The 25,015-nt window shown below is 36.5% G+C and overlaps 2 protein-coding genes and 1 non-coding gene across 7 annotated transcripts in view; 1 reads left to right on the plus strand and 2 right to left on the minus strand.

Annotated features, from left to right (window-relative positions):
- BEND4 (BEN domain containing 4) overlaps positions 1 to 24,023 on the plus strand; it is a 62,560-nt gene extending 38,537 nt beyond the window's left edge. For both annotated transcript variants that reach the window (XR_009503319.1, XR_009503320.1), the window contains one exon: positions 23,616 to 24,023. The gene's annotated coding sequence lies outside the window, so the exon portion shown is untranslated. The remainder of the gene's footprint in view (positions 1 to 23,615) is intronic.
- TRNAR-CCU (transfer RNA arginine (anticodon CCU)) lies at positions 9,104 to 9,176 on the minus strand. The gene has a single exon. It is a non-coding gene; the product is annotated as a tRNA-Arg (tRNA).
- Positions 15,284 to 25,015, minus strand: part of SLC30A9 (solute carrier family 30 member 9) — a 77,427-nt gene continuing 67,695 nt past the window's right edge. For all 4 annotated transcript variants that reach the window (XM_059923080.1, XM_059923078.1, XM_059923076.1 and 1 more), the window contains one exon: positions 15,284 to 18,602. In XM_059923080.1, the coding sequence (XP_059779063.1) occupies positions 18,558 to 18,602 (45 nt within the window). In that variant the 3' untranslated portion in view covers positions 15,284 to 18,557. The remainder of the gene's footprint in view (positions 18,603 to 25,015) is intronic.

A 25,015-nucleotide genomic window follows, 5' to 3' on the forward strand; every position in this document is an offset into this window, starting at 1 on the left:
GTGGATCTATGTATACGTATAACTGATTCACTTTGCTGTACAGCAGAAACTAACACAACTTTTTAAATCAACTATATTCCAATAAAAATTTAAATAAAGAAAACATCTGGTGGATAAGGGAAAGTGAGGAACTTGTCCAGAGGTAAAGACATGTAATGTCCAGGGGACCTGATCCCTCTCTCTCTGGGGCCCTAGTTAGGAGCCTTTGAGCAGAATTAGCTCTGAACAAATATCTGTTGTTTGACATGAGTTGGAGGGGAAGTAATTTTAGGTAGTGAGAAACCATGGTGGTTTTAAGCTACCAAGGTCTCAAGGTTATTTTGTTACTGCAGCATAACTTAGGCTATCTTGACTGACACTCACACTACAAGATTCTAACTCTTTTGGGTCAATACCACTCTGAAAATCTTATAAAAACACAGGACTCTCTCCCTAGATACACTCAGGATTTTCCAGGAAATTCCAAGGGATTCTTGAATCCCCTAAATTTTACCCATGGTCCCATGTTAAGAACTCCTAATCTAGAACCTTCTCTCAGCTCAGAATCACTTTTTCCCTGAAAGCTTACCTTACAGTTTTTTTTTGTTTGTTTCTTCTTATAGTACTTGTTGTCTATATAGAAAGGCTTTGGAGTAAAATATGTTGCTCTAAAATATTAAAAAAGAAATCTGATTTCACCAGTCCACAAAATAAAAATAAAAATTAAAAATAAAATGCCCGAATTATTAGTCTAGAAAGAGGGTATCAGAAAGACAAATGGATGAACCTGTTCCAGAAATGAAATACCGCTATTCAAAAAGGACTGTGCTACAATCATTATCGAAACAAATCAGCTTTTCTCCCCCAAATACCCTAAAAACTAATGCATATACCTTCTCAAAATTATGCCAAGCCTTAATCTGGTGGGTTCTTTAATACTAAAAGCTTTAAGGTATACTAATAAAAATATTTATAAGGAAACATTTTTTAAGGACAATTATTCTGTGCTAGAAACAATCCTTCCCATTTTGTTGAGCAGACAAGCCTGCCCGTTTATATTGCAAGCAGGCACTGCAGACAGCCGCCCACATCATTCCCTTCATGTTCCTGCCTCCCCTCCCTCCCCTTCGCTCTAATCAGAAGAGCAGATGCAATTGTTTGAGTGCCTTTACTCTGCAGTGATACCTGTTCAGCGAGCAGATGTTTCTATCGCCTAGGTACTAAGTGTCTAACCAGGAAAATACTTGCAGAATGTTTAAAATCCGGTCACTTAAATTTGTTCCTAAAATAAAGCAACTTTTACAAGCAAGTCATCAGATAATGATCCAGTGTTTTTGTAAAGCACCTTTAAAAATCATTGTTTCTTGTCTCTTCCTGCTCAATTCTTATCTAACAATTAACAAAAACTGATTTTATTTCCGTCTCCCTTTTGAGCTATCTGTAATCAAACACCCAATTTTATTTTATATTTCTTCTTCTTTCTTTTTGTTTTTTTTTTTTTAAGCATTTATTGAGTCTTCAGTGTGTGCTAGGCACAATGCCAGTGGTCGGTCCTGGGCCTGCCCTTGGGTCTTCGGTTCCCTGTCACCAGGAAAAGATGGGATGCAGAGGAAAGAGTATTGTGGTCTTTTCAGAATGACACTGGGCGGCAGCTTTCATACCGGCTGCAGCTGGTCACTGGGCTCCAGCCAGTGGGCTCTGGCTGGAGAGAATCAGAAATAGCCGCTGCAAGATCTGGGCTTGTTGAGACAGGGAGGCGGGCTCTTCCCAGAACCATGCCTGGCTCAGCTTCTCCCAGGACACAGCTCAGGATGAACACAGAAGGATCTGGGTGAGCCCCTTACACGCTATAGGTTACATTGGTTACAACTTATTTTACTGCTCTTTTTAAATCATCCACAGCCATTTTTTAAATGGACTGCTGGAAGTGAAGAGTTTTCTTCTAAAGTCCTATGATTAAAGCCTGTATTGTAATGAAAAATTCCTAGTTAAATCTTTACTCTTAAAAAACCGTCATTCTGGGACTTTGCTGGTGGTCCAGTGGCTAAGACTCCACGCTCCCAATACAGGGGGCCCAGGTTCGATCCCTGGTCAGGGAATTAGATCCCACATGCTGCAACTAGGAGTTCGCATGCCACAACTAAGACCCAGCGCAGCCAAATAAATAAATAATATTTTTTAAAAAATCATTCTTTTCGCAAATGGGAAAGAAAAGGATGAATAACTTTCAAAATAATTGCCGGTGACAGCCCTTCATACTCAAGAGACTCTGAAATATATCACGTGGCTCCAAGCATGCTAAAGTTGAAAGAATTGTTTTATTACTAACTTACCTTACTTATAGTCAACTTCTAGCTTGGTGGCTTTGTAATAGTTTCAAAGTCTTCAATATGTTTGTAATAAGAAGAAAATGACTGTAAAGCAATTATACTCCGATAAAGATGTTAAAAAGAAAAGAAAATGACTATTTCCATTGAGGACCTGCAAATAGGTCATCCTGTTAACTATCATGGTACCCTGCTGCTCTCATAGCACTTAGGACAGTATCATATATATTTGTATGATTCTTTGTATAAAGTTTGTATGCCTCATGAGACTTTTAACTCTAGGATATCAGGGGACATAATTAATTCTTTCACCTTTTTATATCTTTTGCCTACCACAGAACCTGGCATATTGTATGGAGTGTCAAAATATTTTAACGTGTTAGTGTACTGTGCTCATATATGGGTATATACATAGATAATGAACACAGCAAGAAGCTTTTAAAAGATTTGAAGAGGTTTGTGGGAAATGACTTAGGTTGTCCTCACTGTGGCAGCACTGACACCATCTCATCCCACTCCCTCAATTGCAGAGAATCTAGGCATAGCCTGACCTGTGATGGAGAGTGAAGACAGATGGGAAAACCCTCAAGAAATAATTCAATATAGCTTCACTGTAATTCAAAAAGCAAGAATATATTTTAGTTATACAGGCATGCGGAAATGTAAATGTCAATCATATTCACAACTCTTAGAAGACATAGGGGTTTAGTTCTCCAAATTATTCTACACACAGGTAGCTAGAATGCATACACACACACACTACTACAGTACCTTGGCATTAGATAGAGTGCAGAGACCTTGGAAGACAGGGGACCTGAATTGAAATCCCAGCCCCAATACATACTGGCTGTGTCACCTTAGGCAAATTACTTAGATCTCTCCAAGTCTCAGTTTCCTTATCTGTAAAATATCTACCTCTTTGAGTTAACATAAGAATTGAAGCTAACATCTTGCTATTTGTTTTCTATTTGTCTCATCTTTTCTTTGTTCCTTGTTTATTGACTTTTGGATTTATTATTTATTCATTATTTATGATTCCATTTTATCTCCACTGTTGGCTTATTAGCTATACCTCTTTGTGTGTGTGTGTGTGTGTGTGTGCACACGTGTGTTTTAGCGGTTGCTCCATGACTTACAATATACATCTTTAACATCGCGGTCTGCCTTGAAATAAAGACATACCACTTCATTAACAGTGTAAGAATCTTACAACAATGCACTTCCTTTGCGCTACTGCTGTCATATATTTTAATTCTACATTTTATGGGTTTTTAAACTCAATTCCATTTTGGTCAAAGAACATACTTTGTATGATATAAATCCTTTTAACTTTATTGACACATGTTTTATGGCGAAGCACATGGTCTTTATTGGTAAATATTCCAAGTGACCTTCAAAAGAATGTTCATTTCTGTTTTGGGATGGAATGTACTATAAATATCAAATAGGTCAAGTTAGTTGATAGTGTCATTCACATCTTCTGTATGCTTACTGATTTTTCAGTCTACTTTTATTGATTATTGTGAGAGAGGCGTTGTGTGGATTTATCTATTTCTCTTTCAGTTCTATCAGTTTTGCCTCACGTATTTTGAAACTCTGATAATGAGACTGATTTCTTTAACCAAGAAACCAGAATTTATATCTTCAGATAAGTATTATTCTTCAAATTAGTAATTGCCTTGAAAGGACATGAACTCATTAAAACAATATTCATGTTGTTTGTAGGGCTCCTCCTACAGAATGAAATGATAAGCTGCAAACACAAAATAGATTTCATTACAGTGTTCCTTATTTTTTTTTTTTTTTTTTTTTTTTTTTTTTATAAATTTATTTATTTATTTTTGGCTGCGTTGGGTCTTCGTTGCTACACACAGGCTCTCTTTAGTTGCGGCGAGTGGGGGCCACTCTTTGTTGTGGTGCGCAGGCTTCTCATTGCGGTGGCTTCTCTTGTTGCGGAGCACGGGCTCCAGGCACACGGGCTCAGTAGTTGTGGCTCGTGGGCTCTAGAACGTAGGCTCAGTAATTGCGGCACACGGGCTCAGTAGCTCCGTGGCATGTGGGATCCTCCCAGACCAGGGATCGAACTCAGGTCCCCTGTGTTGGCAGGCAGATTCTTAACCACTGCGCCACCCAGGGAAGTCCCCAGTGTTCCTTATTTTTAACCCAAAATAATAATAACCGGCATACCCATCCACCATATTCATCAGTCTTGGATCCAGCTAGTTTTGACTGCTTCCCAAGAAATTCCATTTATCCTCAAAAGATGAAGATATCCATCACTTCATCAGACCTATTTTTACAAATGAGTTACAAATACTATAGTTAACTCCCAAGCAGGTGTTCCAAACATATCCTAAAGATGGCAGCATTGTTAGACTAAGGCAATAGCTTACACAAGGGATTATTTTTAAAGGAACACTTAGTTGAGCTTTAATGTTTATTAAAAATACTGTTGACATTATTTTACGATCATACTTTGGATACAATTCAGGATTTACTCCCAATAATTAATTATGTAAGAATGCATTCTTTATGAGAATTCATAGTGATCTCTCTTTAAAAAGTGTTTCAATTTTACAACCACAGTAACTATCAAATGTCTTTAGAGATACATTTATTGTAAAAGATGAGATATTACTGTGCCAGCAGGCTTAATATACAACATCTGAAAATAATCATAGCCTTTGATAGTCAAAGTGTGGTCCATGGGCCAGCAGCTTTAGCATTAATTACTTTAGAATTAATTGATACCTACTGGATCAAAAAATCTGCATTTTAACAAGATTCCCAGGTGATTTGTATGCAGGTTAAAATTTGAAAAACACAGCTCTAGCTGATCCTATGAAGAGACAACAAAATTTACAATGCCAATGAAAATAACTAATGAAAATAAGGAAACTCTTTTCTGATAGAATAGTCATTGATGACTATCTTTATTAAGGAGAAAGTTAATTCTGCAGTTAAGTTTTAGGAATGTAAATCTTCAAGAGGAATTCAGCTGAATTTAGTGGACCACAGATGAATTTCAAAAAATTAAGTAAGTAAACGATAAAACTCCTAGAAGAAAACATAGGCAGTAAGCTCCTTGACTTCAGTCTTGGCAATGATTTTTTTGGATTTGACACCAAAAACAAAGACAACAAAAGCAAAAATAAACAAGTGAGACTACATCGAACTAAAAGCCTTCTGCATAACAAAGGAAACCATGAACAAAATGGAAAGGCAACCTACCAAATGGGAGAAATGTTTGCAAATCACGTATCTGATAAGGGGTTAATATCCAGAATATATATAAAGAACACATACAATTCAATATTAAAAGAAAAAAATCTTGATTAAAAAATGAGCAGAGGATCTAAATAGACATTTTTCCAAAGAAGATATACAAATGGTCAACAGGGAACATGAAAAAGTGCTCAACTTCACTAATCATCAGGGAAATGCAACTCAAAACCATGAGATGCCACCTCACACCTGTTAGAATGGGTATTGTCAAAAAGGTAAGAAATAATAGGCATTGGTGAGGATGTGGAGAAAAAGGAACCCTTGTGCACTGCTGGTGGGAATGTAAATTGGTGCAGCCACTGTGGAAAACAGTATGGAGGTTCCTCAAAAATTAAAAGTAGACCTATCACATGATCCTGCAATTCCACTTCTGGGTATTTATTTGAAGAAAACAAAAACACTAATGATGCTCATTGCATCATTATTTACAATAGCCCAGATATGGAAACAACCTAAGCATTCATCAGTGGATAAATGGATAAAGAAAATGTGGTATACAAACCAAACAAAAACAAACACATAGATGCAGAGAACAGAGTAGTGGCTACCAGAGAAGAAGGGTGTGGAGGGTGAAATCGGTAAAGGGGATCAACTGTATGGTGACAGATGGAAAATAAATTTTTGGTGGTGAGCATGTTGTAGAAATATAATGTACACATGAAACTTACATAATGATAAATGTTACCTCAATAAGAAAAAAAAGCAAATGTGTATATATATATATGTATGTATGTATATACACACACAATGGAATGTTATTCTGCTATAAAAAAGGAAATCTTGCCGTTTGCAGCAACATGGATGGACCTGGAGGATGTCATGCACAGTGAAATAAGTCAGACAGAGAAAGACAAATATGATATATGATATCATTTATATGTGGAATCTAAAAAAACAAACAAAACAAACAAAACCCAAACTTACAGGGCTTCCCTGGTGGCGCAGTGGTTAAGAATCCGCCTGCCAATGCAGAAGACACGGGTTCGAACCCTGGTCCGGGAAGATCCCACATGCCACTGAGTAATGAAGCCCGTGCGCCACAACTACTGAGCCTGCGTGCCTAGATCCCGTGCTCTGCAACAAGAGAAGCCACTGCAACGAGAAGCCCGCGCACCACAACGAAGAGTAGCCCCCGCTCGCCGCAACTAGAGAAAGCCTGCGCGCAGCAACAAAGACCCAACACAGCCAAAAATTTTTTAAAAATGTAAAAAGACAAGTTCATCATAGGAAATCTCTAAATGACAAAAAAAAATCATGTATGAGCATTGTTACTATTTAGTGTGTGTATTTCCTTTTAGGCCTTTTTCTATGTACATAAAATTGAAATTATTCTTAATATACTCGGGTCCTATTTTTATTTTTCCACTAAAAAATTAGTCTTAAGTATTTCTAAAGTTGGCAAAACTAATTCTTGATCATAAAATATTTTTGTATGAATAATGAAAAGTAAAGGACGTCTCCCACCCCAATCCCAACCTTTAACAGTAACAACTTAAAGTGATAGGTGTGTATTCTTAGGTTTTTCCTCTATCATAAGCATTTTGTCATCTTATTAAGTATTCTGCCAAAAATGATTCCAAAGACTGCATTATGGTCTGTCTACCTTACAAATACGCCATACTTTGTTTAACCATTTACCTAATTTTTTTCAAATTTTTTTATACTAGAGCAATGCCATTTCCTTAGATTGCATTCCTACAAGTGAAATGACTGGGTCAAAAGGTATGAACATTTTCCACTCTTGATACCTACTAGAAAAGTACCCTCCAGAGAGGAGGCCCCATTTCACACTCCCATGAACAACATATCAGCATGCCTATCTCACAAACCTAGTTTTGATGAAGATTAATATTACTCCACTTAAATGTTTTTGGATAAGCACATTATTACACTGTATTGTAATTATTTGTATGGGCTTCTTCTTTGTCAGTTAACTAGACTGTGAGTGTCTATGTCTTTTTTTTTTTGGCCCTGCCGTGTGGTGTGCAGGATCTTAGTTCCCCAACCAGGGATTGAACCCACGCCCTTGGCAGTGAAAGCACGGAGTCCTAACCACTGAACCGCCAGGGAAATCCCAAGTCTAGGTCTTTTTTATCTTTATACTTCTAGAGACAGCATCATACATAAACATTCACTTATCAACATGCATTTATTGAATGCCTACTATCTGTTAGATGCCATTCTAGTTTCTGGAGATCCAGCTCTAATGGATGTTACATTCTAGTGGAGATAGACAGTAAACAAGAATAAAATTATAGTATGCAGGTAATAAATGCTATAGTCAAAAACAAAGCAATGAAATATTAGAGGGGTAAGGAGAGGAATGGAGAGGGTTTGCAGTTTTATAAAGGGTGGTGAGGAAAGAGCTCACTGATGAGGTGTCACTTAAACAGATATTTGAAGAAGTTAAGCAGCATGCTGTGCAGGTATGTGGCGGGAAGAGTATTTCAGACAGTACAAAGGCTGTGGGTTGACAGCATGCTTAGGATGTATGAAAAGCAGAAAGGAGGCCGGTCTGGCTGGAACAGTGAGGGAGAGAATAGTAGAAAATGGGGTCCAAGAGATAGTGGAGAAACTCATCATGGAGAACTTGTAAGCTTCCTCAGAACAGATGATGTTATTCTGTATGAGATGAGAAACCACAGGGAGGGCTTTGAGAAGAGAAGGGACATGATCTGACATGTTTTCAAAAAATCACAAGCTGCTGTGTTGAAATAGAATGTGTGAGCTATTAGGGGGAAATCACTTAAGAGGCTATTTTGAAAATTCAAGCACGATATGATGATGGCTAACATTAAGATAATAACTGAAATGAGGAGAAATGGATTCCAAATATATTTTGGAGGCAGAGCCAGTAGTTCTTGCTAAGGGGTTGAATGTCCATTGTATAGCAAATGGAGAGAAATGGAGAGGGTTTGCTATTTTATAAAGGGTGGTGAGGGACACTTTTTTAGGGTTTTCTTCCCTAATGTTCAGAATGTTGACTGTGCATTTGAATGAGAGATAAGTTCAAACTATTTTGAAGATGAGAAATTTACTTGTTCAAAGCAATGCTAACTAGTTGGTAGCCTTAAGTTATAGCCCAATAACTAATTATATATCTTTAGTACTGTCTGAAAGAACCTTCTGTGATAATGGAAATGGTCTATATCTGCATTGTACAACATGGTAGCCACTAACCACACGTAGCTATTGAACACATGAAAATGTGGCTAATGCAGCTGGGGAACTGAATTTTTTATTTTATTTAATTAATTTAAATGTAAAGAGTCACAAATGGCCACCATATGGTAAAGCACAGCACTATATTGTGTTACATCCTCTTGATACAATAATTTTCAGTGAACACAAAACTTTGAAAATTGGCTGCATACTTTTTTTTTTATCACATGATTTTAACTTTTAAAAAAATATTTATTTATTTATTTATTTGGCTGCACTGGGTCTTAGTTGTGGCACTTGGGATCTTCATTGCCGTATGCAGGCTCTTAGTTTTGGCACTCGGGATCTAGTTCCCCGACCAGGGATGGAACCCAGGCCCCCTGCATTAGGAGTGCAGAGTCTTAACCACTGGACCACCAGGGAAGTCCCATTGGCTGCACACTTTTTAAATGATAAGATTCATTAACATGTAAGTATTTTACCATCTGTGTAGAAGAGGAAATATATACTATAAACTTGTATATATGTGTGTGTGTGCATATATACATCAAGTATCGATAAGGATACATCACAAGACTGTAACATTAGCTGCCTCTGGGAAAAGAATGGGTAGCTAGGGGTCAGGGTTGGGAAAGAGAATATTCCCTATATATCTGGTATTTTTTGTGTTTTTTTAATTTAATTTTATTTTTTTATACAGCAGGTTCTTATTAGTCATCCATTTTATACACATCAGTGTATACATGTCAATCCCAATCTCCCAATTCATCACACCACCACCAGCCCCGCTTCTTTCCCCCTTTGGTGTCCATACGTTTGTTCTCTACATCTGTGTCTCAATTTCTGTCCTGCAAACCGGTTCATCTGTACCATTTTTCTAGGTTCCATATATATGCGTTAATATACAATATTTGTTTTTCTCTTTCTGACTTACTTCACTCTGTATGACAGTCTCTAGATCCATCCATGTCTCAACAAATGACCCAATTTCGTTCCTTTTTATGGTTGAGTAATATTCCATTGTATATATGTACCACTACTTCTTTATCCAATCATCTGTCGATGGGCATTTAGGTTGCTTCCATGACCTGGCTATTGTAAATAGTGCTGCAATGAACATTGGGGTGCATGTGTCATTTTGAATTATGGTTTTCTCTGGGTATATGCCCAGTAGTGGGATTGCTGGGTCATATGGTAATTCTATTGTTAGTTTTTTAAGGAACCTCCATACTGTTCTCCATAGTGGCTGTATCAATTTACATTCCCACCAACAGTGCAAGAGGGTTCCCTTTTCTCCACACCCTCTCCAGCATTTGTTGCTTGTAGATTTTCTGATGATGCCCATTCTAACTGGTGTGAGGTGATACCTCACTGTAGTTTTGATTTGCATTTCTCTAATAATTAGTGATGTTGAGCAGCTTTTCATGTGCTTCTTGGCCATCTGTATGTCTTCTTCAGAGAAATGTCTATTTAGGTCTTCTGCCCATTTTTGGATTGGGTTGTTTTTTTAATATTGAGCTGCATGAGCTGTTTATATATTTTCGAGATTAATCCTTTGTCCGTTGATTCATTTGCAAATATTTTCTCCCATTTTGAGGGTTGTCTTTTCATCTTGTTTATGGTTTCCTTTGCTGTGCAATAGCTTTTAAGTTTCATTAGGTCCCATTTGTTTATTTTTGTTTTTATTTCCATTACTGTAGGAGATAGATCAAAAAGGATTTTGCTGTGATTTATGTCAAAGTGTGTTCTTCCTATATTGTCCTCTAAGAGTTTTATAGTGTCTGGTCTTACATTTAGGTCTCTAATCCATTTTTAGTTTATTTTTGTGTATGGTGTTAGGGAGTGTTCTAATTTCATTCTTTTACATGTAGCTGTCCAGTTTTTCCAGCACCACTTATTGAAGAGACTGTCTTTTCTCCATTGTATATCCTTGCCTCCTTTGTCATAGATTAGTTGACCATAGGTGCGTGGGTTTATCTCTGGGCTTTCTATCTTGTTCCATTGATCTATGTTTCTGTTTTTGTGCCACCCTATATATCTGTTTGAACATTCTTAATTTGGGGTCATATGTTTTGTCTATTCAAATATGTTAAAAGAATTTTTTTAAAATTTTGGTTAATGCTAATTTCTAACTTCCCCTAAATTTCTTTCCTGCATGGTTCAAATCAATGACTGACAAGTGAACTAAATACCATTTTCTGGATATGTCTCTAAGGTGGCCTTGAAGTAATGCTTGAATATAAATCTCGAGGTGACACACAATTCCTTAGCATCCACACAGTGTCAGTGTCCCACCCCTCACCCAACCCCACCAACTCCCCTGTTCCAGGCAGTTCAAGTTAGATGCAGCTAGTTGTTCTATCTACTGAATATTAATTCATTTTCTCATTTTATACCAAAATGAAAAGTTTGTCTCCACTTTCTATACAGTGTTAGTTTTCTTGGGCTCTTCTGCTTAGCAGAGTGACTTGTAGAGAACCAGACTATGTGAGTTCAAATCCTGACTCTGCCCCTTATCAGCTGAGTTTCCTCAGACACATGTAACTACTGTATCTCAGTTTCCTCATCTGCAAAGAAATGAATAATAATTCCTTCTTCACTGGCTCTTTGTAAGGATTAAATGGGTTAGAACAGGCATACCTTGTTTTATTGTGCTTTGCTTTATTGCCTTCACAGATATTGCGTTCCTTACAGATTGAGGGTTTGTGGCAACCCTGCACCGAGCAAGTCTATCAGCACCATTGTTCCAACAGCATTCACTCACTTTGTGTCTCTGTGTCATTTTGGTAATTCTTGCGTATCTCAGACATTTTCATTATTATTATATTTGTTACGGTGATCTGTGATCAGTGATCTTTGAGGTTACTGGTTTAACTGTTTTGAGGCACGAAGCACGGTGTGCCCATGCAAGATGGCAAACAGTGGATCAATGTTGTGTGTGTTCTGACTGCTCTAACCAGCCATTCCCCCATCTGCCGCCCCTCAGGCCTCCGTCTCCCGACACAACAGTATAGAAATTAGGCCACTGAATAAGCCTACAATGGCCTCAAGCATTCAAGTGAAAGGAAGAGGTGCACATCTCTCACTTTAGATCAAAAGCTAGAAATGATTAAGCTTAGTGAGGAAGGTGTCTCAAAAGCCAAAACCGGACAAACGCGAGGCCTCTTGCACCGAACAGCCAGGTTGTAGATGCAAAGGAAAAGCTCTTGAAGGAAATTAAAAGTGGTACTCTAATGAAAACATGAATGATAAGAAAGCAAAACGGTCTTATGGCTGATATGGAGAAAGTTGTAGTGGTCTGGATAGAAGACAAACGAGCCACAACATCCCCTTAAGCCAAAGCCTAATCCAGAGCAAGGCCCTAACTCTCTTCAGTTCTGTGAAGGCTGAGAGAGACGAGGCAGCTGCAGAAAAAGAGAGTCTGAAGCCGGCAGAGGCTGGTTCATGAGATTTAAGGTAGGAAGCCGTCTCCACAACATAAACTGCAAGGTGAAGCAGCAAGTGCTGATGTAGAAGCTGCAGCAAGTTATCCAGAAGATCTAACTGAGATAATAAATGAAGGTGGCTCCACTAAGCAAGATGCCATGTAGGACTTTCATAGCTAGAGAGAAGTCAGTGCCTGGCTTTAAAGCTTCAAAGGAGGGACTTCCCTGGTGGTCCAGCGGGTAAGACTCCACGCTCCCAATGCAGGGGGCCCGGGTTCATGCCGCAACAAAGATCCCGCATGCCGCAGCTGAGACCCAGCACAGCCAAAATAAATTTTTTTTTTTTTTTAAGCTTCAAAGGACAGACTGACTCTTTTGTTAGAGGCTAATGCAGCTGATGACTTTAAGTTGAAGCCAACGCCCACTTACCATTCCAAAAGTCCTAGGGTCCTTAAAAGTTAGGCTCAATCTGCTCTCCTTATGCTCTATAAATGAAGAACAAAGCCCTAGATGACAGCATATCTGTTTACAAGATTTACTGAATATTTTAAACCAACTGTTGAGACCCACGGCTCGAAAAAAGGTTCCTTGCAAAATATTACTGCTTACTGACAATGCACCTAGTCACCCAAGAACTCTGATGGAGATGTACCACGAGATTAATGTTTTCATGCCGCTAATACAATATCCATTCTGCAGTCCATGAATCAAGGAGTAATTTCAATTTTCAAATCTTCTTATTTAAGAAATACATTTCGTAAAGCCACAGTGATTCCTCTGATGCATCTGGGTACAGTCAATTGAAAACCTTCTGGAAAGGATTCACCATTCTAGATACCATTAAGAACATGAGTGGTTTGGACTTCCCTGGTGGTGCATTGGTTAAGAATCCGCCTGCCAATGCAGGGGACACGGGTTTGAGCCCCGGCCCAGGAAGGGCCCGGGAAGATCCCACATGCCGCGGAGCAACTAAGCCCATGTGCCACAACTACTGAGCCTGCGTGCTGCAACTACTGAAGCCCGCACGCACCTAGAGCCCGTGCTCTGCAACAAGAGAAGCCACTGCAATGAGAAGCCCGCGCACCGCAACGAAGAGTAGCCCCCGCTCGCCGCAGCTAGAGAAAGCCCGCATGCGGCAACAAAGACCCAACGCAGCCAAAAATAAATTAAAGAAAAAAAAAGAACATTAGTGGCTCACGGGAAGAAGACAAATTATCAATATTAACAGCACTTTGGAAGAAGCTGATTCCAACCCTTGTAGATGACTTTGAGGGATTCAAGACTTCAGTGGAGGAAGTCACTGCGGGTGTGGTGGAAACAGCAAGAAAACTGGAATTCAAAGTGGAGCCTAAAGATGTGACTGAATTGCTGCAGTCTCATGGTAAAACTTTTAACAGATGAGAAGTTGCTTATGAATGAGCAGAGAAAGTGGTTTCTCGAGATGGAATTGACTCCTGGTGAAGATGCTGTGAAGATTATTGAAATGACAACAAAGGATTGAAAATACTATGTAAACTTAGTTGATAAGGCAGGGCCGGGTTTGAGAGGATTGACCCCAATTTTGAAAGTTCTGCTGTGGGTAAAATGCTATCAAATGGCACTGCACGCTACAGAGAAACCGTTCACGAAAGGAAGTCACATGATGCGGTAAACTTCATTATCCTAAGAAATTGCCACAGCGACCTCAGCCTTCAACAGCCACCAACGTGGAGACAAGACGCTCCACCAGCAAAAAGCCCCTCAAAAGGCCCAGATGATGGTTAGCATTTTTTAGCAATAAAGTGCTTTTAAATTAAGGTATGTACGTTGTGCTTTTAGGCATAATGCTATTACACACTTAATAGACTACATACAGTACTGTGTAAACATAACTTTTATATGCACTGGAAAACCAAAAAATTTGTGTGACTTGCTTTGTTTTGATATTTGCTTTATTGCAGCGGTCTGGGACCGAGCCTGCAGTATTTGTGAGGAATGCTTGTACATATGAAATGGTACCTGGCATAAACACTTCAAATTATCCTGTTGATAGCTATTATATACAATTTTTGTTGTTTTTTTTTTTACTTTTAAGTCTATTTTAAAACCTCTACAAGCCCTTAAAGACACAGACACAATTCTGTATTTTGCTACACAAATTCTAAACTACAGTGCTTCTATTTTCAATACATTTTGATTTTGGGGTGGGAAATATGCCCTCTCAAAATACCAAATTACTTTGAATAATTACTTTGGTTTAGTTTCTTGTGAAAAAGAAAACACAGTTGCAATTCCTACAGGATTAGTATAGAATTCAACCTGGATCCCACTGCAGGCTGGCTCTAGGTTCTACCTTTTAGTGTTTTTAATTTTTGTATTTTTTCCCCTAAATATACTATATAGACACAATCTCAAAATAAATAATTCAACTAACATGTTTAAATAATATTATTTTGTCAAAATGTAATCATATACTATGTGTCACTAAGGGATATAATTTTTTGAATTTGCACTTTACCAACTACATGACATCCTAATGGTATATTTATAATAGTTCTCTCAAAAACAAATATTGTATATTAACGCATGTATGTGGAACCTAGAAAAATGGTACAGATGAACCGGTTTGCAGGGCAGAAGTTGAGACACAGAGAACAGAAGTTGAGTAGAGAACAAACGTATGCACACCAAGGGGGGAAAACCGCGGTGGGGTGGGGGTGGTGGTGTGCTGAATTGGGCGATTGGGATTGACATGTATACACTGATGTGTATAAAATGGATGACTAATAAGAATCTGCTGTATAAAAAAACAAACAAACAAAAAAAACAACTAATACTAAAGTTTCTTTGGGTTATTTGTATGGAAATATGTTAATATAAATGTTTCAGAAAAAAAAATAATTAATAGTTCTCTCTATACTGAAAATGGATCATAAAACAATTAAGAGTTTTTATATCTTGGTTTTGTAAAATGAGGACACCCACAAACTAACAAGCATACTCAAGGAATAATAAATTCTGTTCAAAAACAAAGGCATGATTTTTAAACGTTAGCACATGAGGTAAAGAAGTATTTAACAAACATTTATCACCGGGGAAAATCCCAAACTAAGAAGTGAACTGCTCTTATTTACATACAGCATTTATTAAGGAAAAATGCACCCTGATGGACCAGGAAAATCTTAACCTGCCACAGAAATCAGACAGATGAAATACAATGTAATAGAAACAAAAATTTTCTCTTTTCCATGAAACCAACTCCAGGGATGCTAGTAAACTTAAATGCAAATATAAAGGCTGCCAGACCAATCTTCTATATAAATGCCTCCCAAACTTCCATTTCAGAGACCAGGATGAGGGATTTAGGGGGGACAATCTTTGAATCAACATTTTATCTTCAATTCTTTGCTTCACTGACTTCTGACAGTTTGGCAAATTGGGGGTCATCACATTTAAAAGAAATGCCAGAGCATGACAAATGCAATCTAAGAAAAATAGTATAAATTCCAAATGCCTGTACAATTTTCTGTAGTTCCTAGCATTCTACCTCAAAGTTATCAGATTTAAAACTTAAGCCGTTTCCTTTAGATGGTATAATTTTAGCAAAAACCATTATCCAAAGTACAGGATAATTAAGGTAACAATAAAATCATATACCCAAAATTCAAGTCTAATGCCCTTTTGTTGTTCTGGGTTATTTGGTGTGTAGGAGGATGTATGCAGATATTAACTTTGTTTTTGAAAAAACCTGAAAATTTTCCAATCTGATTCTATCTTACAGTTTCCTCAGTATATGTTCAGGAATCTCCCTCTTTGGAACTGAATACTACTTACTGGCCACCAACACGGTCCACTTAAAAACAGATCTCCACCCCTCATCCCCCATCTGCCATGGTCTAAAAAATGTGCCAGCTTCCACAGTTTGGGGCCTGTTACTTACAGCCAGAGCTGAAAACAAATATACTTCACCTTCGCTGGTTTCCAGATTTCAGCTTAATACAAACAGGAGTCATGGCCTTGACTGACCTCTTCTCTGTCCAACATTACTTTTGCAATTATTCTACTACAGAAGCTATTTTCCTTAAAAATATTAAGATTTATATGCTTAAATATTCAAACACTATGCATAAGGGTAAGACAAAGTAAGAAGTATTAATTTGGAAAAAAACAAAAATAAGAAACCTGAACAACTAGATATTATCTTATTTTTAAATAAAGGGGACCAAATTCCCTGGTTTCAAAATTCAAATTTGACTCTAGTTTAAAAGGAAGAAAAAAAAAAAAAAAGGGACCAGTGATGTCATACATTAAATTCCTAGATAGGCTGTACTTCTTTATGTCAAATTTCACTTAAACAAACTTTAAGGTATCAGTGCAGAACAGAACTGCAGTGAAAGGACAGAAACATAAGCCTTCAATTATTATTTAAGAATAGGTATGACTTCAATCAAAATAAGGTTAGAAAACCCAAAGAAATATCAGGAGTTGACCTCTTTCAGGGAGTCCTTTAAAAAAATCTACCATTTGGAATAACTACTGCACATCAGCTTTTGCGTTTTTTGTTTTTAATGAGTTAATATTCTTGTCTAACTATGTGAAAATTTTTAGAGTAATTTTACTAGGAGGAAATTGGACATAATTTGGTACCTTCCCACATGGCACACTGACATGGAATAAACAAAATGGCAGGTGGGAAAGGGGAAGGAGGAAGACACAGAAAGTATAGAGTTAATTATAACGGGTAAAAAAGTTTTTTAAAAAGTAGGAGTGAAGAATTTGAAACCGTAAGAACAAATTGTGTGCGTGTATATACATATATATGTATAAAACAATTTCGTATCTTAAAAAATAAAATTGGAATGTTATTTCACTTAAAATGTACAGCACACAAGATGTTTTGTAATGGTAAAAAGTGTACACCAATGTAAATTTTCACACTTTTCCAGTAGATGACAGTTCTGAATCAAAAAATTATTATTACAAACCCTTTAATCAATGTTTATTTTTTGTTTCCAGCATTATAACTTGCTATAATTTATAAACTTCAATCTAAGTAAGTTTTTAGACACTGACCTAGGGCCTTAAGCACTCACTTATCCAGCAGAGATTATTCAGGCAGCTACCACTCTTGCATGGACAATGCTCACTGGTACCCGAACAATTTAAAGTGCATATGAATTCTTTTGATGAATGGAGACGCAGCTGTAGTTTTGCACTAAATTTTCAATTACTGAATTGCATGTTTTTTCATCTTGATACCTTATGATCATTAGAAAGCTACTTAGCACATGTTATAATCATACATTATGCTAAATGCCCATTTGTAACTGCAAGAAACTCATGTTACAGACACACTACTGTCTATGATATTATACAAAAGTCATGGCCACAAGTTTCCGCATAAGAGGTTTACTTCTCTATCTCTCAAAGCAAGAACTATCCCACAGTTCAGATTTACACAAGTTAAGTAGTGCCTCTTTTAAAATAAATAAAAAATAAAATGCTGTCCTGTCTGTGAAATTATAAATATTTCTAGTCCACTTTACATAATGTTAAAATGCTTATAAATGCATTATCTCCTAGTAAATACACATTATGGGACTGAAGCCAGTTAAAAAACAAAAACAAAAAACCAGTCATCACACTGGCCCATGGAAATATCTAGGGCTATTTTATATTTCCTACCACTAGGAAAATTAAACTAAATAAGGGGAAAAAAGCAAAGAAGAGAAAAGAAATTTTACAAAATGGCAAGTAGCATGACCTAAAAGAGTGTACTGAAATCTCTTCCTTCAATTCAGTAATAAAGTCCTTTCTGGAATGAACATTTATGGATAACTAGGTTAGGAAAGCGTTCCTCTTAGTGCTCAGGGCAAACAACACAAGGTACGTTAAAATAATTTCTACATTCTATAAGGAAAGACAGACTTTGAAATGGAGTGACTGTTTTAAAGACCTCAAACCAAGATTTAGCCAGAATGTTCAAGATTGACAGGTTTTGATGGAGTGAAATCTTCACTGGCAACAAAGTTAAAAATCATAATCTTACAGATGCTGCTTATTTTTTACCAATGTGAAGAAAGGAAACATGATTGCAAGGTACAATACACACTGACAGGCTAAAATGAGAAATTATGAACAATTTAAGTAACCAAAATGTTTCCTGCTGCAACATAAAAACATGATTTCCAAATTGATTCAACTTGTAATATGTCTCTTAGAAGTGAGATGTTGTCTTAGTTCTGTGGACTGTTGAATTGCTCTTTACATAAATATTTCCTCCATCTTAAAAAAAAAAACCAAAACGGCTTCTGAATGGCATTGACTCCTTCACTGTGGGAAAGCAGTCTTGGCAAACTTGTTTCCAAGGCTCCCTCCAAGGTGATTCATTCCATCAAGTCTACAATATCTCCAGATCTACATGTCGAACTTCAGGATTTCGTTTCTGGAAGGAAAAAAATCACCGCTACATTATTAATAGCAAAAGACAATTTTCTGTTTCCTTTTATTCCTTTTGATCACTAAAGACAATGAAAACATTTGGTCAAACTATTTCATTGTAGCATACTAGCAAGAGAAATATTTACAGAGGGAAAAACATAAGATCAATAGATGAATAGACCAATTATACACTATAAAATATATAGTAAGTAGTCCAGCCTCCCTGAGTTTTGTCCACATGTTCATTAATACAATAATGGATTAAGAATCTAGTATGTGCCAAGCACTGCAAAGCACTGGAAATATGCTCATTTGTGGTGAAGATCACTGCAAAGCAATAATAATCGAAAGACTAAAATGATATTAACTTATTTTATATGTTCTAGTAACAATCCATATAGTCTTGATCTAAGCACTGTGCTAGAAAGTAGAGCTATGATTATTAAATAAGACTCTGCTCCTTACCCTGAGGGACTCAGTTTAGCCAGAGAGAAAAGTGTATGAATAGCCTCTACGAGCAAAAGCATTATAGCTAATAGGGACTTCCCTGATGGTCCAGTAGTTAAGAATCCACGCTCCCACTGCAGGGGGCCTGGGTTTGATCCCTGGTCAGGGAACTACATCCCACATGCATGCCGCAACTAAGAGTTTGCATGCCACAACTAAGGAACCCATGAGCTGCAACTAAGGAGGCTGCCTGCTGCAACTAAGACCTGGCACAGCCAAAAAAAAAAAAGCATTATAGCTAATAATAATAACCAGGTAACGTATATTGAGCGGTTACTCTTGTGTCAAGTACTATGCTAATAATAATTAAGGGGCTTCACGGAAAGTGTGTGTTTAAAATCCTCATAATAACCCAATTATTTCCATTTTACAAATGGGAAAAATGAAGGTTAAAGAAATTAACTAACCCGTCCAAAGTCACACAGCTAGTAAGTGATGGAGCCAGGATAGATTCCAGGCCTGACTCCAGACCCCAAGGCTCCTAACTATTTTAATGTACTAAATAATAACTCTGGAAACAAAAACATGAGATCTATTACTTTTGCTCATGAGATCCAGAAAGAATTCACGGAGAATATAGTATCTAAACAAGGTTTGAATACGGTGAATTTTCCAGATAGATGATGAAAAGGGACTAGACAAAAGAAATAGCATGAGCAAAGTCAAGAGAGCCTGGAAAGTATGCACTAGCAGTATGGTATAGTTAGCACAGAAGCTGCAAAAAGCAATGAGGTTGGAAAGACAGGCAGAAGCCAGATTGTGAAAAATCTTAAGGAATTTCAGTAACAACGAAAAACATATTTTTAAAAAAATATTTCTTTCTTTATTTGGCTGCTCCAGGTCTTAGTTGCAGCACGTGGGATTTTTGTTGCCACGTGTGGGATCTTTAGTTGCAGCATGTGGGATCTAGTTCCCTGACCAGGGATCGAACCTGGGCCCCCTGCATTGGGAGCGCAGAGTCTTAGCCAATGGACCACCAGGGAAGTCCCCAAAAATATCTTTATTATATGCCTACACTGTACCAAGCACTGAAGTATACAACAATAAACAGGAAATAAACAGCACTTGCCTTGAATGAACTTATCTCTAGTGAGGAAATACAGGTAAGTAAGCAGGCGATTATAATAGTCTGCTACTACAGAGCAAAGTAAAGATTTGAGGGGATTTTTTCCCCTATGGATACATAAAGGAAGGACATCTAACACAATGTGGGGGGGGGGGAATTAAAAGTTTAATAAAGTGAACATAATGATATTGTAAGACTGTAGGACAGAAGAGACTTAAAAAATAACTAATCTGTACCTACCTAAGAGGAAATAATGTTTAAGTCAGGAGGAGCAATGTAAGACTCTTACGTAGAAATACGGCAGTAAATATAAAAGAAATACTAAAAGTATTAAACATGGTTATCTCTAAAATGTAGAACTAACGATTGAGGAAGGCAAAGCAGGTGACACTTCTGTATAAGCTTTTCAGTTCTGTCTGATTTTGTAAACTGTGTGTATTATTTGATAAAAACCGTACAAATAAATCAACAAGGGGAAAAAAGCTCTTCTAAGTGATTCTAATAATCAGTCAGGATTAATAACTCCTAGCTTAAAAAATAATATCCCAGGAACATTTGCATATTATTCATATTAAATGAATTTAATTATAAAGACAAAAACCTGGTATAATACTGGAGTGTAGCTCCAGCTAGAGCACTCATTCTGTTCAGCGCGCACTGGGATTTTTCTTACAACTATTGCTGTTCAGCTGTACCTAGGGGTGCTTTCCTCTTGGGTCCTAAGGTAAGAGTGACCAGGGATCCCACAAGGGGGTGGCAGATGATACTTTTGTTCTCAATGTTTTCTTTATCTTAAACTATTCCCTCTGTCTAGAATTTCTTAAATTCAATATGGAATATAAAAGACTTCCTCAAACAGAAATGAAATTGAATTTTATTGTCCCATTCCAATCAACCCTTACTCATCCCAATACGACTTGAATAATTTTAGCTGTTCATGGAAAGTTTAAAATTATTCAATCTAAAAAGCACTATACAACAAATGTGTAATAAAAATCTGATCTTAAGAAAAAGAAACTAAAAAGTTAATTTACTCTGCTTTTTAAAATCAAGTTTTCAGAGAGAAAATTAACCAAATTCCTAAAATGTATGTGCCCATTACAAAGCAGACACACACGATGTGTTTGCTGAATGAATGAGAAAAGAAATAGGATTAATATCCTTAAAATTTAATGTTTAGTGTGTAACAAGATATCAAGTGCATAGCAGAAATTAATATATTCATATATTCATGAATATATAATTGTTAAGTAGAACTGAAAATCAATAATTGGTGTCCAACTTATAATTTTCATTCATTTTTTCACCAAATACTTATTGGTCTATTATGTCCCAGGCACTGTTCAATGCGAATTGGAATATTTTACACATCACAGATTTTTTTCCAACACTCATATTATGCAGAGATAAAAACCAAATTACGTAATTTATTTTACAATGCTGTAGACTCAAGTAAAGAAAATACTACAGGAGGATGTAATTAGAGATGCAAAAGACATAGTAAAGGGCAGAGCATTTAACTGGAATTTATTAGAAATTTGCTATGGCATCTTCCCACTGAATTAATTTCCGATAGAATTATTTCCCCCCAAACAAAAAAACTTCATGGAGATATAGGACAAGGGTCTATCTACTGATTGAATATAGAGGTAGAACAACAACAACAAAAATCTACGTTAACAATTCAAACAATTTCAAAATAAGAACAATATGTATTTCACATTATAATATGGGACTTTATAAATTAGCCTCTATTATTTTTAACATCTTAACATAGCACTATGTAAGTTACAGACTTCAAGCCAAAAATATCGCCTGTTCTAATACTTAGATCAATGGTATTTACTCAAAGAGATGGCTATAATGCTGCAGAATTTTATCACTGAGTGTGACCTTCCAAAGTAATTCAATAATTATTAAAATTTAAACTTAGAAGGCAACTATGCTTAGCTACTAAAAAGGAGCGAAAATACCAATGTACAAAGTTTTTGTTTTCAAAAGAAAATCATCTTATTTTCATGCATTCTCTTGGTCTGGTATCTTAACTATGAAGAACTTTCTTTTCACTTGAGATTACTTATACCTTATTACCACCTAGGGATGTTTCCACATGAAAGTGTAGGCAAAATGTGGCTTCTTGGTTTGAAAGACATATAATTCAAAAACATGAGATAATTCAGTCTATTAATGATTTAATAGCTTCTAATTAAAGCACAAAATTAGCTTAAAATAATAAGCATATCTGATTGTGATAAGAGTAAATACAATTAAGAATGGCCAACTTGTTAATTATTCTTAAATCGGCTTCTGACATTGTTTCTATTAAAGAGTAAAGCCAAAATAGTTAGTTTTAAAAGTCCATTATTTTCCTTGCCAGGGAAATAAAAACAGATAGAATGGAAATGCAACATTTATTCATTCTCCAATCACCCTGCAAAAAAATAATCATCTCACATTTTATTCAGAACAATGGTATTCAAAGTGTGGTTCAAGGATTACTGGGTTACTGAGACATTTTCAGGGGGGACTCCGAGGTCAAAACTATTTTCATAATTACAGTAAGATGTTTTTTGCCTTTTTTACTATGCTGACATTTCCTCTGATGGCATGGATAAAACTGCTGGCACCTTCACACAACTCAAGGCAACTTGCACCAAACCATACTGGTAGTCATTGTGTTCCTTTATTGCCACCCGGTTTTTGTTTTTTTTTTTAAAGCCAGTTTCACTTTAAAATGTCCTTCATGAAGTAGTAAAAAGTATTGATTTATTAAACCTCAACCCTTGAATACACTTTAAAAAAATATTCGGTGACAAAATGGGAAGTTGTGCTTCACGCTGAAGTCTGATGCTGTCACAAGGAAAAGTACCCCTGTGATTGCTTGAATGAGCTCAATCAGACGGTTTTTATCTGAACACCCTTTTTACTTGAAAGAATAACTAACAAACTATGGTTATTCAAATTTGGGTATTTGGCAGGCATCTTCTTAAGAAATAAACAAAATGAGTCTACTACTTCAAGGAAAACAACAGTATTTGTTGCTAATAATAAAATGCAAGCTTTCAAGTCAAAATTAGAATGTTGAAAAACTCATATCCACCACCATGGGCCTGACAGCTTCCCAATACTTAGAAATGTATCAACATTTGCATGATGTGCATAAATTCAGTGAGCCAGTATTTTCCAAATGACCAATTCATAATGTTAAAGAATCAAGCATGGGTTAAAAAGATTCAATCAGACAATAAAGATGTTAAAAAAAAAAAAAGATGCAATCAGAGTATAAAGACAGACCAACAGATTTTAATATAATAGTGTATAGGAGAGTGCTAATCATACTCAGAGAGAGGTCTGGCCTTTGCTCTTGGCTATTGGGAGGTAATCTCTAGGTCCTTGGAATATTCTGCCTGATAATTAGGTCTTTGTTTATCTTTGTCCACACAGTATCTGCTCTACCTCCAGAAGCGGGTGGAAACTAAAGGTGTCGGCTCTTCCTGAGAGGGGCTGGAGATGAAAGGTCATCCACTCAAGCAGTCAACTACAGAGCCCCAAGAACATTTCTGGACACCAAGGCTCGGTTGAGCTTCTGTGGTTAGCAATACTCCATGCAAACTGTCACACACCACTGTCAGGAAAATAACACCGTCCATGACTCCACAGGGAGAGGACAAGTGAAACTCCAGGTTTGGAACTCTGCCCTATGCACCTCTTCCTTTGGCTAGTTTTAATCTGTATCCTTTCATTGTAATAAACCATTCAGTGAGTTCTGAGTCCTCCTAGTGAATTATCAAACCTGAGGGTGGTCTTAGGAACCACTTGAACTTTGCAACTGGTGTTAGAAATGAAGGTGGTCTTCTGGACTGTGCCCCCTAACTTCACAAACAGTATACGAAAAGTTCATCGATATGGTTTCAGATTTCACATCACAACTATGCTTTAAGAGGTTACCGGTTGTCAGGTTTTGGTGTAATATTAAAAGAGAATATCAAAATTATCTGGAAAGACTAAAAGAATACTTAAAAAGGCTCCTCCTTTTTCTTCATATTCTTCAACCAAAATAACGTATGGTAATAGACTGAATGCAGAAGCACAAATGGGAATCTAGCTGTCTTAGATTTTTGTAAAAATGTAAAACAATACCACTCTTCTATTTATTTCATTTTGGAAACTATAGTTATTTTCCTTCAAACTGTTATTTATATTAACATGAAATACATTTATTATGTTTTCTAAATGAATAAATATTTTTAAATTTCTCAATTTTAATTAATAATTTGGTAAATATAAATAAATATAACTAAAAAAAACTCTTTGAGTCCTCAATGATTTTTAAGAATCCTAATATCAAAATATTTGAGAATTGTTCATCTAGAAATTCTGAAAATCATGCCTGATAAGCTCATGAACTATAATATTAACATTAACAAAATCACCTTTTTTGAACTGCTTCTATTAATCTGATCACATATCTAGATTCTAAAAGGTAGTAAAATAGTGATAGAAATGTTTCCCTTCAATTTTTGTCTTTGTTTCTCTTCAATTTTTAACAAAACTAAACAAAAATCAACATCAGCTAAAGAAAATACATTGCCTTCAACAAGTTATAAACGTTGAAGATCATTTACAAGTTTTCTTCATTGCAAACAATTAGAATTCAAATGTCAATAAATGACAATTTGAGAGCACTGAGACTTTTTTAAAGGCAGTCTGGTTAGGTAATATTTCAGTAAAAAACCGACAGGTTGTAATGATCTCCAACTGAACAGAAACAAACAGAAAATATAAAATAATGTCAGACGGGCTAAAGCAGTATGTATGTATAGGTTTAAGGTCACACTCTTTTC

The sequence above is a fragment of the Balaenoptera ricei genome, chromosome 5 (genome assembly GCF_028023285.1).
Source record: "Balaenoptera ricei isolate mBalRic1 chromosome 5, mBalRic1.hap2, whole genome shotgun sequence".
In the NCBI taxonomy this organism is placed as follows: Eukaryota; Metazoa; Chordata; class Mammalia; order Artiodactyla; family Balaenopteridae; genus Balaenoptera; species Balaenoptera ricei.